The sequence below is a fragment of the Bombina bombina genome, chromosome 2, assembly GCF_027579735.1.
Source record: "Bombina bombina isolate aBomBom1 chromosome 2, aBomBom1.pri, whole genome shotgun sequence".
NCBI lineage: Eukaryota > Metazoa > Chordata > Amphibia > Anura > Bombinatoridae > Bombina > Bombina bombina.
This window is the reverse complement of record NC_069500.1, coordinates 297,447,654-297,465,345: the sequence shown is the minus strand read 5'-3', so window position 1 is coordinate 297,465,345 and position 17,692 is coordinate 297,447,654. Positions and strand designations below refer to the sequence as shown.

General features: G+C 41.3%; 1 protein-coding gene across 2 annotated transcripts in view; it reads right to left on the bottom strand.

The window, feature by feature from the left end:
• The window catches only part of SNX2 (sorting nexin 2), a 254,932-nt gene that overhangs the window by 189,566 nt on the left and 47,674 nt on the right, over window positions 1-17,692 (bottom strand). For both annotated transcript variants that reach the window (XM_053701608.1, XM_053701607.1), the window contains exon 4: window positions 380-446. In XM_053701608.1, the coding sequence (XP_053557583.1) occupies window positions 380-446 (67 nt within the window). The remainder of the gene's footprint in view (window positions 1-379; window positions 447-17,692) is intronic.

The following is a 17,692-nucleotide window of genomic DNA, read 5'->3' as shown; positions in this document are numbered from 1 at the left end:
AAATCAGTCTGTTCCTGACTAAACAGTACAGTTCCGAAAAATCCCTCTCTGAACTAGAAAAATGGCAAAACCCCAGACATATATTTCTGCCTAGTGTGGGCCTTGTCAGTGAGATGCAGCCATATGCCCCATGCACCCATATTTGAATCGTACAAGCTGCTGATGGCATTGGTATTTGTATGCTGATGCACAGGGCAAACAGAGCATATGTGCTGCTGTTAAAATATAACTTTTACTCAAATCATTTTTGCTAACAGAAATAGGTTCTATTCAAAACTAAAAATGTACTCAAAACACATTTCAATTGTCACCTTTAACACAGTCAGGATTTCTTAAACCCACAGAAAAAAAACTGCAAATAATCAGTTACAAAACGTACCAACTTTTTCTGGGTCGGAAACACCTATTTCAATATCGAAAAAGTCTCCATTTGCTTCCTCTTCTATCTGCAAAAAAAAATATGCATAAGTACCTGTCGGCTAGATTAGAAGAAGTCTGGAAGTTATCATGCTTTAAAAAAAAATCATTACATTAAATATTCCAGATGCAAATATATTAGCAATTATAGTAATTATTTAAAAGGGTACTGAACCCAAAATTTTTCTTCCATGATTCAGATAGAGCAAGCAATTTTAAGCAACTTTATAATTTACTCCTATTATCAAACTTTCTTCATTCTCTTGGTATCTTTATTTGAAAAGCAAGAATGTAAGTTTAGATGCCGTCCCATTTTTGGTGAACCTGGGTTGTTCTTGCTGATTGGTGGATAAATTCACCCACCAATTAACAAGTGCTGCCCGGGGTTATGAACCAAAAATGATCTGGCTCCTTAGCTTAGATGCCTTCTTTTTCAAATAAAGATAGCAAGAGAACGAATAAATTTTGATAATAGGAGTAAATTAGAAAGTTGCCTAAATTTGCATGCTCTATCTGAATCACGAAAGAAAACATTTGGGTTCAGTGTCCCTTTAACTACAAATATAAACCAAAATTAAATATATTTTTTTTCACAAATGTTTGGATTATTCAACAGATCTTTGTCTGAAGTGTTGGACCTGCTTCTCAGTATTGATGCTTGAAAAATCATCTGATCACTTACATCAGCCATCTAAGTACACTGCATTTTGTGACTTTTGAACCTCTTACACTGCAATTTAGTTTTTTTAATTCCATTTAATATTCAAACACATAACACAATTTATGCTTACCTGATAAATGTATTTCTCTTGTGGTGTATCCAGTCCACGGATCATCCATTACTTGTGGGATATTATCATTCCCAACAGGAAGTTGCAAGAGGACACCCACAGCAGAGCTGTAATATAGCTCCTCCCCTAACTGTCATAGCCAGTCATTCGACCGAAAACAAGCCGAGAAAGGAGGAACCAGTGTGCAGTGGTTACTGTAGTTTAAATTTAAAAATTACCTGCCTTAAAATGACAGGGCGGGCCGTGGACTGGATACACCACAAGAGAAATAAATTTATCAGGTAAGCATAAATTGTGTTTTCTCTTGTAAGGTGTATCCAGTCTACGGATCATCCATTACTTGTGGGATACCAATACCAAAGCTAAAGTACACGGATGAAGGGAGGGACAAGGCAGGTACTTAAATGGAAGGAACCACTGCCTCTAAAACCTTTCTCCCAAATATAGCCTCCGAAGAAGCAAGTATCAAATTTGTAAAATTTTGAAAAAGTATGAAGCGAAGACCAAGTCTCCGCCTTGCAAATCTGTTCAACAGAAGCCTCATTTTTAAAGGCCCAAGTGGAATGAGCTGTAATCCTTTCAGGAGGCTGCTGTCCAGCAGTCTCATAGGCTAAGCAGATTATGCTTCTTAGCCAAAAAGAAAGAGAGGTTGCCGAAGCCTTTTGACCTCTCCTCTGTCCACAGTAGACAACAAACAAAGCAGATGTTTGACGAAAATCTTTAGTAGCTTGTAAGTAAAACTTTAAAGCACGGACCACGTCCAGATTGTGTAATAGACGTTCCTTCTTCGAAGAAGGATTAGGACACAAGGATGGAACAACAATCTCTTGATTGATATTCTTGTTAGATACCACCTTAGGTAAGAACCCAGGTTTGGTACGCAGGACTACCTTATCCGTATGAAAAATCAGATAAGGAGAATCACATTATAAGGCAGAGGAAATAGCTACCAAAAAAAAAAGAACTTTCCAAGATAAAAGTTTGATATCTATGGAATGAAGAGGTTCAAACGGAACTCCTTGAAGAGCCTTAAGAACCAAATCTAAGCTCCATGGTGGAGCAACAGGTTTAAACACAGGCTTGATTCTAACTAAAGCCTGACAAAATGCCTGAACGTCTGGAACATCTGCCAGACGCTTGTGCAAAAGAATAGACAGAGCAGAAATCTGTCCCTTTAAGGAACTAGCTGACAATCCTTTTTCCAAACCTTCTTGGAGAAAAGATAATATCCTGGGAATCCTGACCTTACTCCATGAGTAACCCTTGGATTCACACCAATAAAGATATTTACGCCATATCTTATGTTAAATTTTCCTGGTGATAGGCTTTCGTGCCTGTATTAAGGTATCAATAACTGACTCGGAGAAGCCACGCTTTGATAAAATCAAGCGTTCAATCTCCAGGCAGTCAGCCTCAGAGAAATTAGATTTGGATGGTTGAAAGGACCCTGAAGTAGAAGGTCCTGTCTCAGAGGCAGAGACCATGGTGGAAAGGATGACATGTCCACTAGATCTGCATACCAGGTCCTGCGTGGCCATGCAGGTGCTATCAGAATCACTGATGCTCTCTCCTGCTTGATCTTGGCAATCAGTCGAGGGAGCAGAGGAAACGGTGGAAACACATAAGCCAGGTTGAAAGACCAGGGCGCTGCTAGAGCATCTATCAGTGTTGCCTTGGGATCCCTGGACCTGGATCCGTAACATGGAAGCTTGGCGTTCTGGCGAGACGCCATGAGATCCAGTTCTGGTTTGCCCCAACGATGAATCAGTTGTGCAAAAACCTCCGGATGGAGTTCCCACTCTCCCGGATAAAAAGTCTGACGACTTAGAAAATCCGCCTCCCAGTTCTCTACACCTGGGATATGGATAGCTGATAGGTGGCAAGAGTGAATCTCTGCCCAGCGAATTATTTTTGAAACTTCTAACATCGCTAGGGAACTTCTTGTTCCCCCTTGATGGTTGATGTAAGCTACAGTCGTGATGTTGTCTGACTGAAATCTGATGTACCTCAGAGTTGCTGAGGCCAAGCCTGAAGAGCATTGAATATCGCTCTTAGTTTCAGAATATTTATTGGAAGGAGAGACTCCTCCTGAGTCCACAATCCCTGAGCCTTCAGGGAGTTCCAGACTGTACCCCAACCTAGAAGGCTGGCATCTGTTACAATTGTCCAATCTGGCCTGCGAAAGGTCATACCTTTGGACAGATGGACCCGAGATAGCCACCAGAGAAGAGAATCCCTGGTCTCTTGGTCCAGATTCAGTTGAGGGGACAAATCTGTGTAATCCCCGTTCCACTGACTGAGCATGCATAGTTGCAGCGGTCTGAGATGTAAGCGTGCAAACGGCACTATGTCCATTGCCGCTACCATTAAGCCGATTACTTCCATACACTGAGCCACCGAAGGGCGCGGAATGGAATGAAGAACCCGGCAGGAATTTAGAAGCTTTGATAACCTGGACTCCGTCAGGTAAATTTTCATTTCTACAGAATCTATCAGAGTCCCTAGAAAGGAAACTCTTGTGAGTGGGGATAGAGAACTCTTTTCCTCGTTCACTTCCCACCCATGCGACCTCAGAAATGCCAGTACTACGTCCATATGAGACATGACAATTTGGAAGTTTGAAGCCTGTATCAGGATGTTGTCTAAATAAGGGGCTACTGCTATGCCCCGCTGCCTTAGGACCGCCAGAAGCGACCCTAGAACCTTTGTAAAGATTCTTGCGGCTGTAGCTAATCCAAAGGGAAGAGCTACAAACTGGTAATGCCTGTCTAGAAAGGCAAACCTGAGAAACCGATGATGATCTTTGTGTATCGGAATGTGAAGATAAGCATCCTTTAGATCCACTGTAGTCATATATTGACCCTCCTGGATCATTAGTAGGATGGTACGAATAGTTTCCATCTTGAATGATGGAACTTTGAGGAATTTGTTTAAGATCTTTAGATCCAAAATTGGTCTGAAGGTTCCCTCTTTTTTGGGAACCACAAACAGATTTGAGTAAAAACCCTGTCCCTGTTCCTCCTTTGGAACTGGATGGATCACTCCCATAACTAGGAGGTCTCGTACACAGTGTAAGAATGCCTCTCTCTTTATCTGGTTTGCAGATAATTGTGAAAGGTGAAATCTCCCATTTGGGGGGGAAGCTTTGAAGTCCAGGAGTTATCCCTGGGATATAATTTCCAACGCCCAGGGATTCTGAACATCTCTTGCCCACGCCTGGGCGAAGAGTGAAAGTCTGCCCCCTACTAGATCCGTTACCGGATAGGGGGCCGTTCCTTCATGCTGTCTTAGAGGCAGCAGCAGCCTTTTTTTCAGGTCTGGATTGGTCTCCAGACCGTCTTGGATTGAGCATAAGTTCCCTCTTGTTTAGCATTAGAGGAAGATGATGCCGCACCTGCCTTGAAGTTTCGAAAAGCACAAAAATTAGACTGTTTGGCCCTAGATTTGGACCTGTCCTGAGGAAGGGCATGACCTTTTCCTCCAGTGATATCAGCAATAATCTCCTTCAAACCAAGCCCGAATATGGTCTGCCCCTTGAAGGGAATGTTAAGTAGCTTAGATTTTGAAGTCACGTCAGCTGACCATGATCTAAGCCATAGCGCTCTGCGCGCCTGTATAGCAAAACCAGAATTCTTAGCCGTTAGTTTAGTCAAATGAAGAATGGCATCAGAATAAAAGAATTGGCTAGCTTAAGTATTCTAAGTTTGCCAAGTATGTCATCCAATGGAGTCGCTACCTGTAAAGCCTCTTCCAGAGACTCAAACCAGTACGCCGCAGCAGCAGTGACAGGGGCAATGCATGCAAGGGGCTGTAGGATAAAACCTTGTTGAATAAATATTTTCTTAAGGTAACCTCTAATTTTTTATCCATTGGATCTTAAAAAAAAAAAAGCACAACTGTCCTCGACAGGGATAGTAGAACGCTTTACTAGAGTAGAAACTGCTCCCTCCACCTTAGGGACTGTCTGCCATAAGTCCCGTGTGGTGGCGTCTATTGGAAACATTTTTCTAAAAATAGGAGCGGAAGAGAACGGCACACCTGGTCTATCCCATTCCTTATTAATAATTTCTGTAATCCTTTTAGGTATTTGGAAAAACATCAGTACACACAGGCACTGCATAGTATTTATCCAGTCTACACAATTTCTCTGGCACTGCAATGGTATCACAGTCTTTCAGAGCAGCTAAAACCTCCCTAAGCAACACGCGGAGGTGTTCAAGCTTAAATTTAAATGCAGAAATAACATAATTTATGCTTACCTGATAAATTTATTTCTCTTGTAGTGTATCCAGTCCACGGATCATCCATTACTTATGGGATATATTCTCCTTCCCAACAGGAAGCTGCAAGAGTCCACCCACAGCAAAGCTGCTATATAGCTCCTCCCCTAACTGCCATTACCAGTCATTCGACCGAAAACATGCAGAGAAAGGAAAACCATAGGGGGCAGTGGTGACTGTAGTTTAATGGAAAAATTACCTGCCTTAAAGTGACAGGGCGGGCCGTGGACTGGATACACTACAAGAGAAATAAATTTATCAGGTAAGCATAAATTATGTTTTCTCTTGTTAAGTGTATCCAGTCCACGGATCATCCATTACTTATGGGATACCAATACCAAAGCTAAAGTACACGGATGATGGGAGGGACAAGGCAGGTACTTAAACGGAAGTTACCACTGCCTGTAAAAAACCCTTTCTCCCAAAAATAGCCTCCGAAGAAGCAAGGTATCAAATTTGTTAAATTTGAAAAAGTATGAAACGCAGACCAAGACTCCGTCTTGTAATCTGTTCAACAGAAGCCACATTTAAAAAAGGCCTAAGTGAAAACCACAGCTCTAGTAGAATGAGCTGTAATCCCTTCAGGAGGCTGCTGTCCAGCAGTCTCATAAGCTAAATGAATTATGCTTTTTAACCAAAAAGACAGAGAGGTTGCTGAAGTCCTTTGACCTCTCCTCTGTCCAGAATAGACAACAAACAAGGTGAATGTTTGATGAAAATCTGTAGTAGCTTGTAAGTAAAACTTTAAAACACGAACCACGTCCAAATTGTGTAAAAGACGTTCCTTCTTTGAAGAAGGATTAGGATACAAGAATGGAACAACAATCTCTTGAGTGATATTCTTGTTAGATACCACCTTAGGTAAAAACCCAGGTTGGTACACAGGACTACCTTATCCGTACGGAGAACCAGATAAGGAGAATCACATTGCAACGCAGATAACTCGGAGACTCTATGAGCCGAGGAAATAGCTACCAAAAAGGAACTTTCCAAGATAGAAGTTTGATATCTATGGAATGAAAAGGTTCAAATGGAACTCCTTGAAGAACCTTAAGAACCAGCTTTAAGCTCCATGGCGGAGCAACATTTTTAACCACAGGCTTGGTTCTAACCAAAGCCTGACCAAATGCCTGAACGTCTAGAATACCTGCCAGACGCTTGTGCAAAAGAATAGACAGAGTAGAAATCTGTCCTTTTAAAGAACTAGCTGACAACCCTTTTCTCAAAATCATCTTGGAGAAAAGATAATATCCTGGGAATCCAGACTTTACTCCATGAGTAACCCTTGGATTCATAACAATAAGATATTTACACCATATCTTATGTTAAATTTTCCTAGAGACAGGCTTTTATGCCTGTATTAAGGTATCAATTACTGACTCGGAGTAGCCATGCTTTGATAACATCAAGCGTTCTGTCTCCAGGCAGTCCATCTCAGATTAGTTATATTTAGATGGTTGAAAAGACCCTGAGGTAGAGGGTCCTGTCTCAGAAGCAGAGACCGTGGTGGAAAGGATGACATGTCCACCAGATCTGCATACCAGGTCCTGCGTGGCCACGCAGGCGCTGTCAAAAGCACCAAAGCACTCTCCTGCTTGATCTTGTGCAAACCCCTCCGGAGGGAATTCACACTCCCCCGGATGAAAAGTCTGACGACTTAGAAAATCTGCCTCCCAGTTCTCAACACCTGGGATAGGGATAGCTTTTAGACAAGAGTGAGTCTCTGTCCAGTGAATTATTTTAAGACTTCTAACATTGCTAGGGAACTTCTGTTCTCCCTTGATGGTTGATGTAAGCCACAGTCGTGATATTGTCCGACTGAAATATGATGTACCTCAGAGTTGCTAACTGAGGCCAAGTCTGAAAAGCATGGAATATCGCTCCCAGTTCCAGAATATTCATTAGAAGGAGGGTCTCCTCCTGAGTCCACTATCCCTGAGCCTTCAGGGAGTTCCAGACTGTATCCCAACCTAAAAGGCTGGCATCTGTTGCAACAATTGTCCCATCTGACCTGCGGAAGGTCATACCCTTGGACAGATGGACCCGACATAGTCACCAGAGAAGAGAATCTCTGGTTTCTTGGTCCGGATTTAACAGGAGAACAAATCTGTGTAATCCCCGTTCCTCTGGCTGAGCATGCATAGTTGCAGTGGTCTGAAATGTAGGCGTGCAAACGGTACTATGTCCCTTGCCGCTACCATTAAGCCGATTACATTCATGTACTGAGCCACCAAAGGGCGCGGATGGAATGAAGAACACGGCAGAAATTTAGAAACTTTGACAACCTGGACTCCGTCAGGTAAATTTTAATTTCTACAAAATCTATCAGAATCCCTAGGAGGGAAACCCTTGATATTGGGGATAGAGAACTCTTTCCTTGTTCACTTTCCACCCATGCGATCTCAGAAATGCCAGTACTACGTCCGTATGAGACTTGGCAACTTGGATGTTTGACGCCTGTATCAGGATGTCGTCTAAATAAGGGGCCACTTCTAGGCCCCGCGGCCTAAGGACCGCCAAAGTGACCCCAGAACCTCCATAAAGATTCTAGGGGCTGTAGTTAACCCAAAGGAAAGAGCTACAAACTGGTAATGCCTGTCTAGAAAGGCAAACCTGAAAAACCGATGGTGATCTTTATGCATCGTAATGTGAGGATAAGCATCCTTCAAATCCATTGTAGTCCTCTATTGACTCTCCTGGATCATAGTTAAGATGGTACGAATAGTTTCCATCTTAAATGATAGAATTCTAAAGAATTTGTTTAAGATCTTTTAGATCCAAAATAGGTCTGAAGGTTTCCTTTCCTTGGGAACCACAAACCGATTTGAGGAAAACTGTGTCCCTGTTCCTCTATTGGAACTGAATGGGTCACGTACACAATGCAAGAATGTCTCTTTCTTTATCTGGTTTGCAGATAAATGTGAAAGGCAAAAACTCCCCTTTTTTGGGGGGGAAAGCTTTGAAATCCAGAAGATATCTCTGGGGTATAATTTCCAATGCCCAGGGATCCTGGGCATCTCTTGCCCACGCCTGGGCGAAGAATGAAGTCTGCCCCCTATAGGATCCGTTACCAGATAGGGGTCCGTTCCTCATGCTGTTTTAGAGGCAGCAGCAGGCTCCTTGACCTGCTTATCTTTGTTCCAGGTCCGGTTGTCTCCAGACCGCCTTGGACTGAGCAAAAGTTCCCTCTTATTTTGCCTTAGAGGAAGTTGATGCCACACCTGCCTTGAATTTTCGAAAGGCACGAAAATTAGGCCTTTTTTGTCCCTTGATTTGGACCTGTCCTGAGGAAGGGCATGATCTTTTCCTCCAGTGATATAAGTAATAATCTCCTTCAAACTAGGCCTGAATATGGTCTGCCCCTTGAAGGGAAGTTAAGTAGCTTATTTATTAAAGTCACGACAGCTGACCATGATATAAGCCATAGCGCTCTGCGCGCCAGTATAGTAAAAAACAGAATTCTTAGCCGTTAGTCTAGTCAAAGGAACAAAGGCATCAGAAAACAAAGGAATTGGCTAGCTTAAGTGCTCTAAGCTTGTCAAATATATTCATCCAATGGAGCCTGTAAAGCCTCATCAAGAGACTCAAACCAGAACGCCGCAGCAGCAGTGACAGGAGCAATGCGTGCAAGGGGCTGCAGGATAAAACCTTGTTGAATAAACATTTTTTATCCATTGGATCTAAAAAAGCACAACAGTCCTCGCCAGAGGTAGTGGTACGCTTAGCTAGAGTAGAAACTCTTCTCTCCACCTTAGGAACTGTCTGCCATAAGTCCCGTGTGGTGGCAACTATTAGAAAACATTCTTCTAAAAAATAGGAGGGGAAGAGAACGGCACACCTGGTCTATCCCATTCCTTATGAAAAATTTTAGTAAACCTCTTTAGGTATTGGAAAAACATAAGTACACACCGGCACTGCATATTATTTATCCAGTCTACACAATTTCTCTGGCACTGCGATTGTACACATTCATTCAGAGCAGCTAAAGCCTCCCTGAGCAACAAGTGGAGGTTCTCAAGCATAAATTTTAAATGTAGAAATATCAGAATCAGGTTAAATCATCTTCCCTGAGTCACAAATATCACCCACAGACTAAGCATATTGTGAGGTAGTATCAGACATGGTTCTTAAAGCGTCTGTATGCTCTGTATCTACCCCCAGAGCTGTTTTGCTTTCCTTTAATTTCAGGTAGTCTGACTAATACTGCTGCCAGTGTATTATACACAACCTTTCCCATGTCTTGTAAAATAAACGCTATGGGCGCCATTGATATACTTGGCGCCATTTGAGCGTGAGTCCCAGGAGCGGGAGTCAAAGGGTCTGACACGTGGGGAGAGTTAGTCGGCATAACTTCCCCCTCGACAGAATCCTCTGGTAAAATAAACGCTATGGGTGCCCTTGATGTACTTGGCGCCATTTGAGCGTGAGTCCCTAAAGCGGGAGTCAAAGGGTCTGACACGTGGGGAGAGTTAGTCGGCATAACTTCCCCCTCGACAGAATCCTCTGGTAAAATAAACGCTATGGGTGCCCTTGATGTACTTGGCGCCATTTGAGCGTGAGTCCCTAAAGCGGGAGTCAAAGGGTCTGACACGTGGGGAGAGTTAGTCGGCATAACTTCCCCCTCGACAGAATCCTCTGGTGATAATGTTTTTAAATACAAAAAATGATCTTTATTGTTTAACATGAAATCAGTACATCTGGTACACATTCTAAAATGGGGTTCCACCATGGCTTTAAACATAATAAACACAGAGCCTCCTCTATGTTAGACATGTTAGAACTAATAAAGAGACTAGTAAGCTTGGAAAACACTTTAAATCAAGTTAACAAGCAAATATAACAAACGTTACTGTGCCTTTAAGAGAAACAAATTTTGTCAAAATTTGAAAAACAGTGAAAAAAGGCAGTAAATCAAACGAAATTTTTACAGTACATGTAATAAGTTAACAGAGCATTGCACCCACTTGCAAATGGATGATTAACCCCTTAATGCAAAAAACAGATAAAAAATAAAAAAACGACATTTTTTTAAACAGACACAACAAAACTGCCACAGCTGAGCTGTGGATTACCTTCCCTATAACTGTTTCTATGCAAAATTTAAGCCAGCCATGTGGAAAAATTAGGCCCCAATAAGTTTTATCACCAAACATATGTTAAAAAACGATTAAACATGCCAGCAAACGTTTTAAAACACATTCTTATAAGAGTATGTATGTCTATTAATAAGCCTGATCCAGTCGCTATCACTGCATTTAAGGCTTTACTTACATTACTTCGGTATCAGCAGTATTTTCTTAGTCAATTCCATTCCTTAGAAAAATATATTACTGCACATACCTTAGCATATATCTCTATCAATCAGCCTGGTACCAGTCGCTTTCACTGCATTTAAAGGCTGTACTTGCATTACTTCGGTATCAGCAGTATTTTCTTAGTCAATTCCATTCCTTAGAAAAATATTTTACTGCACATACCTTATTTGCAGGAAAACCTGCACGCCATTCCCCCTCTGAAGTACCTTACTCCTCAGATTGTGTGAGAACAGCAACTGGATCTTAGTTACGTCTGCTAAGATCATAGAAAAAACGCAGGCAGATTCTTCTTCCAAATACTGCCTGAGATAAACAGCACACTCCGGTGCCATTTAAAAATAACAAACTTTTGATTGAAGAAATAAACTAAGTATAAAAAACCACAGACTCTCACGACCTCCTATCTATGTTGAGACTTGCAAGAGAATGACTGGTAATGGCAGTTAGGGGAGGAGCTATATAGCAGCTTTGCTGTGGGTGGACTCTTGCAGCTTCCTGTTGGGAAAGAGAATATATCCCATAAGTAATGGATGATCCGTGGACTGGATACACTTAACAAGAGAAATTAGAATCAGGTATCTTTCCCGAGTCATTAACATCACCCACTGACTGAAGCTCTCTTTCCTCAGCTTCTGCATATTGTGAGGCAGTATCAGACATGGTTCTTAAAGCGTCAGTATGCTATGCATTTTGTCTCACCCCAGAGCTATCTCGCTTACCTCTAAGTTCAGGTAGTCTGGCTAATACCGCTGACAGTGTATTATCCATGACTGCCGCCATGTCTTGTAAAGTAAACGCTATGGGCGCCCTAGATGTACTTGGCGCCATTTGAGCGTGAGTCCCTTAAGCGGGAGTCAAAGGATCTGACACGTGGGGAAAGTTAGACTGCATAACTTCCCCCTCGTCAGATTCCTCTGGTGATAATTTTTTTAAAGACAGAAAATGATCTTTATTGCATAAAATGAAATCAGTACATTTGGTACACATTCTAAGAGGGGGTTCCACCATGGCTTTTAAACATAATAAACAAGGAGTTTCTTCTATGTCAGACATGTTTATACAGACTAGCAATGAGACTAGCAAGCTTGGAAAACACTTTAAATCAAGTTAACAAGCAAATATAAAAAACAGTACTGTGCCTTTAAGAGAAACAAATTTTGTCAGAATTTGAAAAACAGTGAAAAAATGCAGTAAATGAAACGAAATTTTTACAGTGTGTATAATAGGCTAACAGAGCATTGCACCCACTTGCAAATGGATGATTAACCCCTTAGTTCAAAAAACGGATCAAAAAAACGAAATAGACGTTTTTTAACAGTCACAACCAACTGCAACAGCAAGCTGTGGCCCTACCTTCCCCAATAAACGACTTTGGAAAGCCTTTGGGCCCTTTAGAGATGTCCTATAGCATTCAGAGGGCCTTTGAGGGAAGCTGGATGTCACAGTTTGTAATTTTAGGTTGAAATGATTTTTATTGAATACAATAATTTTAAAGCAAACAATGAGAAAAAATAAAACCAAACATATTCAAATGTAGGGACACGATTATACAGATGTCATTGTAGAATAATTCTATGTCATATACATGGAACTACAAAGTATCCATTTCTAAAGGTATCATGACGTTGTCACAGTATCATATCCCCTTTTCACAATTCTTGAAAGCATCTAATCCGTCTCATACATTTAGTGCAAAAAAGGAAAAAACCTTAACTGACCTCAACTCCCCCCCCCGGGTGGTGCCGTACAATTTCCTAAGCAAACTAATCATCCTTAAGATATAACTGTTCCTAAAGAAAGATCATTGTTTTCTTGTCTATGGGTATTTCCTTGGTTAATGTTCTAGATCACGAGTAATCCAGGAGACCTCCTATATTCCTCCTTCTTCCTCTGCTTTTCTTAAGTATTACCCTGACCTAATATCCAGTAGTACCAGATCTTCTGAAACTGCTCTGGTTGCCCCTGTGACCAAGCTGCCAGTTCTGATAGGGTGTACGTGTCTGTAATCTTCCCTACCACTTCCCGCCATGTAGGTACCCCAACTTTCCAATGTCGGGCTATGCATATTCTTAAACATGTGCAGAGTATTCTAATAAACTTGTTGATTGTCGTGTTGAAAGGTTTTACCCTTTCGTGTAGCAAGGCCTGTGATATTGTGAGATTAACTCTATCTCCCAGCAAGCTACCTATTAATTCTGATAATTTTTCCCACAGTGCTTGTACCCTTTGGCAATCCCACCACATGTGTCAATAAGTACCTTTTTCTGGGCAGCCCCTATAGCAGTGTCCATTGTGTGATAAGATAAAGTATGCTGTCCTCTCAGGTGTCAAATACCATCTGAACATTACTTTGATACAATTTTCTCTCATGTCTGCACTAATCATACCCCCATTCAGCATCATTTCGTTCCATTCACCCGTGTCCCATACCTCTGTTGTATCTCTCTCCCATTTCTCTGTCGCAGCCAGTTTAGTGTCATATTTAGCTTTCTGAATTAAGACATAAAGTCGCGAGATCAGTTTTTTCCCCCTAGTATCTATCCTGACCATTCTCTCCAGTTCAGTGAGTGGGTATGCTTGTTTGTGTTTCATGTATGCTGTTACTGCCGAGTTGATCTGTAAATACAAAAACCAATGTAGTTTTTCTGGGTCAATTTGGTCCCTAATTTGGTTAAACGTAAGCAGTTTGGGGCCCGATACAAAGTCAGCCACCCTATACAGGCCTTTATTCGCCCATTTATCTACTAATTTTCTCGAATCTCTAGGCAGAAGAAACCTGATTGGTTTTAACAAAGATTCCGGACTACAAAGTCGCAGTCCTATCGCTATCTTATTCCACAATCTAATTGCTTCTAGTGTTATTGGTGATCTATATGTCCCCACTTTTGTAAGCGCATCTGGGTCCCATATAATGTCTGCTGCTCTAGCACTGCTCGCTATCTCCGATTCTACCTGTGGCCACACCATATCCATGTTGTGTTTGCTCAAGATAACCGTCTGTGCCAATCTTGAGGCGTGAAAATATTCTACTAGGTTTGGAACTCCAACTCCTCCTGCCTGCCTATGTAGCTTCAACAGCTGTGATGCTATCCTGGTTCTACCGTCTCCTCTCAAAAATTTTAAAAGATCTACCTGCAGAGTTTCTAGTTCCGGGAGGGGTATGTTAGTCGGTATTCCTCGGAATAAGTACATTAGTCTTGGAAGGACATTCATCTTAATAGACATTAGCCTACCATACCATGAAAAATTATGTTTCTTCCACTTCCTTAAGTCATTTCTAATAGTTATGTAAACAGGGATATAGTTTAATCTATAGAGGTCCGTCAGTTTGTCGCCCACTTTAATTCCTAGATACGTGATATGACTCTTAACCCATGAGAATGCAAAATTTAACTCTATTGCTTTCTTAGTATGCTGGGGTAAATTGATCGCTAAAGCCTCACACTTGTCAGAGTTTATCTTATAGCCCGAAATCTCGCGTACTCCCCTAAGATATTGTATAGGTGGGGCAAGGAGCTCATAGGCTTAGTAATCGTTAGCAACACATCATCAGCAAACAGCATCAATTTATACTCAGAGATTGTTACTTGCACTCCTGAAATGTCTCTCGAGTTCCTAATACATGCAGCCAACGGTTCTATACAAATTGCAAATAGCAACGTTGACAGCGGGCACCCCTGCCGCGTCCCATTTAGAATGTTAATTTGCCTTGATAAGTAACCCGCTGCTCCCACCACCGCCGTCGGCCCAGAATAAATGATACCTAACGCCTTAATAAAGGCTCCATTAAATCCCATGGCCTCTAATACCTTGAACATGAATTTCCAGTCCACCCTGTCGAACGCTTTTTCTGCGTCTAACGACAGGAATAGAGCTGGTGTCCCTGTCGCGTTTAGGTAGTCCAATAAAGTAGGCGTTCGTCTAACATTATCAGGGGCTTCTCTATCCTGGACAAATCCCACCTGGTCTTGGTGGATCAGGGAAGGTAATATCTTTTTTAGTCTATTCGCCATTACCTTAGCAAATATTTTTATATCATGATTGATCAGGGAGATTGGCCGATAGTTTTGACAGAGTTTACTATTTTTCCCACCTTTTGGTATAACTATAATCTTTGCCTGAAGCATTTCTCTGGGTAATTCCCACCCCTCCATTATCCCATTACAAAAAGTAACTAAATGGGGAAGTAATTCTTGTTTAAAAAGTTTGTAATATTCTCCCGTCAGACCATCGGGTCCCGCCGCCTTACCCACTTTGAGATCCTTAATTACTCCTAGGATTTCCGATGCTGTTATCTTTGAGTTAAGGGTCTCCAAATTATCTTCCCTTATGGTTTTCAAATCAGCTTTGTCTAGGAAGCTGGAAATATGAGTATCATTATTCCCTGCTGCTACCTTTTTCACGTCATATAATTGCTCGTAATAGTGAGCAAAACTGTCTGCAATTGTTTGTGGGTCTGAAGTAAATTTCTCCCCTGTGTGTGACTAGCTTAGGTATAGTAAAGAACATATTTTTTTCCCTTAGCTTGTGTGCCAGATATTTATCTGGCTTATTTGCGTACACAAAATAATGGGCCTTGAGCCGTAAAGCTGCTCTTATAGAAGCTTCATTCAGTAATTTAGCTAATTCCCCTCTTTTAGTGATCAATGTTTTGTATGTTCTCTCAGATAATGTTTTCTGGTGTTCCTTCTCTAACTGTTCAACCTCGTTTTGCAATGTGTTGACTAGTGCAAGTACTGTCTTGTTTTTTATGGACTTTTCCTTTATTAGTAGTCCCCTCATCACCGATTTGTGAGCGGCCCATGTCATTAGTGGATTCTTGACTGTGTTAACGTTTATGTCCCAATATTCTTTTAATGCCTTTTGCATTCTAACATGTATCTCCCTATCTTTTAGCAAGGTCGGGTTATATGTCCATGACCGGTGTCTAGTGAAGTTTATGAGTCCCGAGAGTTCTACATATATAAGTGAATGATCAGACCAGACAAATGTCCGAGTGCCCGCTCTTACTAAATTGGGCACTAGAATTTGGCCAACGTAAATATAGTCAAGTGTCGTGTATGTCTTGTGTGCCGGTGAATAGTAAGTGGGATCAGGTTTTGTTTTACTCACTACTTCCCATGAATCTACCAGTCCCTGTTCATCTAATGAGTTTCTAATTGCCTTTATAATGCTATTGTGTCTATGTTGTTTACTTGTTATTTTTTGAGAGTCGTGTCCTCCGTGTGGAGTCATATTAACATTAAAGTCACCTGCCACGATTAATCTTGTCTGTGACCATTGTGTGAGCAGTGACGATATCTTAGAAAAGAATAAATTTTGTGCTTCATTGGGGGCGTATATATTACATAATGTGACTGCGGTCCCTTGAAAGGAACCCTGGATTATAACAAATCGTCCCTCCTTATCCGTGACTACTTTATCTGTCACAAAATCTAATTATCTATGAATTAATATAGAGACCCCTCTCTTTTTAGTTTCGGCTGTAGAATGAAAGTGTAACGGAAAGTGATGTGACCAGAACTTTGGAACCCCTGATTTTGTGAAATGTGTTTCCTGTAAAAAAATTATTTTAGCTCTTGTTTTCAAGTATTGTGTCATGGCAGTTTTTCTCTTAATGTCTGTGTTCAACCCCCTTGCATTGTGCGATAGCAGGATAAAGTTATGTGACATCATCGTTACTTCCCTCCATCTCCCCTTGTCTCCTTATTTTGTTCCTACCGGAGGTAAACATTACATGGTATATTCTCTGAGCCTCGTGAATTCTGAGAATCTTGGTATACCACCCCCATACCCATATTTCGTTACTCCTATACATTGTATTACCCGGCACCACCCAGAGACAAACATTGAAAAATAGAACCAAACATAACATATAAACCAAAAGTCCTTCATTTGTAACTAAACATTGCATTCTTTTTCTCAATAAGGCAGTTATAGTTCTTAACTTAGCTATCTAAATATTCTTTAAAGGCAAATACAATTATTTATTCAGCTGCAGTAACTTCACCCACAACGATATTTTTGCATAGAAAAAAAGAGTTTAACTATTTGGAATATTTAACCTGGTTATATATTTTAGTTCAAAAAACAAAAAACATAAAGAAAGGTCCTTATCGGTATCCAGGTACCACCATAGTCTTTATATCTTCACCTCTCAGGTTGTGTCCTTGTCTCTGCCAATATGATTAGTTCTCCATTAAAGCATCCTGACACTAACCTGTGATCACACTCAATTAAAGTATATCTAAAACAAATACAAAATATACTCATCTGTCCAAAGTTATGATCAGTCTGGAGGAACAAAGATCCCTGTAGACACAGCCATGTGTGTCTGCTCCTGCTTCAGGATTTAAAATTTTCTGTACTGTGGATTCACCTGATGCTTCATGTCTTCCTTTTCTTCTCCGGCATTTTAGACCATCTTTTTTGGAAAGACGGCCTGCCCCCTGGGTCATTTCCAGTGGGTGGTTTTTGATGTTGCAAAACAGGAGGTCTATTTTCATTCCTCTACAGATTTCTGGCATTTCCTCGGGGTCTTTCATAGATAATATCTTATTATCAAAGTGATGTGCAGAGCAAACGGGAAACCCCATCTATACGGGATTTGGGCCTTCCTCAATTGTGTTGTAAGGGGCCTAAGGGCACGCCTTCTCTGCAGGGTCCTCAAGCATAAGTCCTGGTAGAACTGGATTACGTTGCCCTGGTGCTTGTATGTCGGATTTCTTTGTGCTGCTGCCAATATTTCCTCCTTTTCTTGGTATCTTAGCATCCTGATAATGATATCTCTAGGAGGGTCATCCCCTTAAGGTTTGGGTCGTAAGGCCCTGTGCGCCCTTTCTATTTGAAATTTATTTTCGTCTCCTATTCCTGTGATACCTTGAAATAG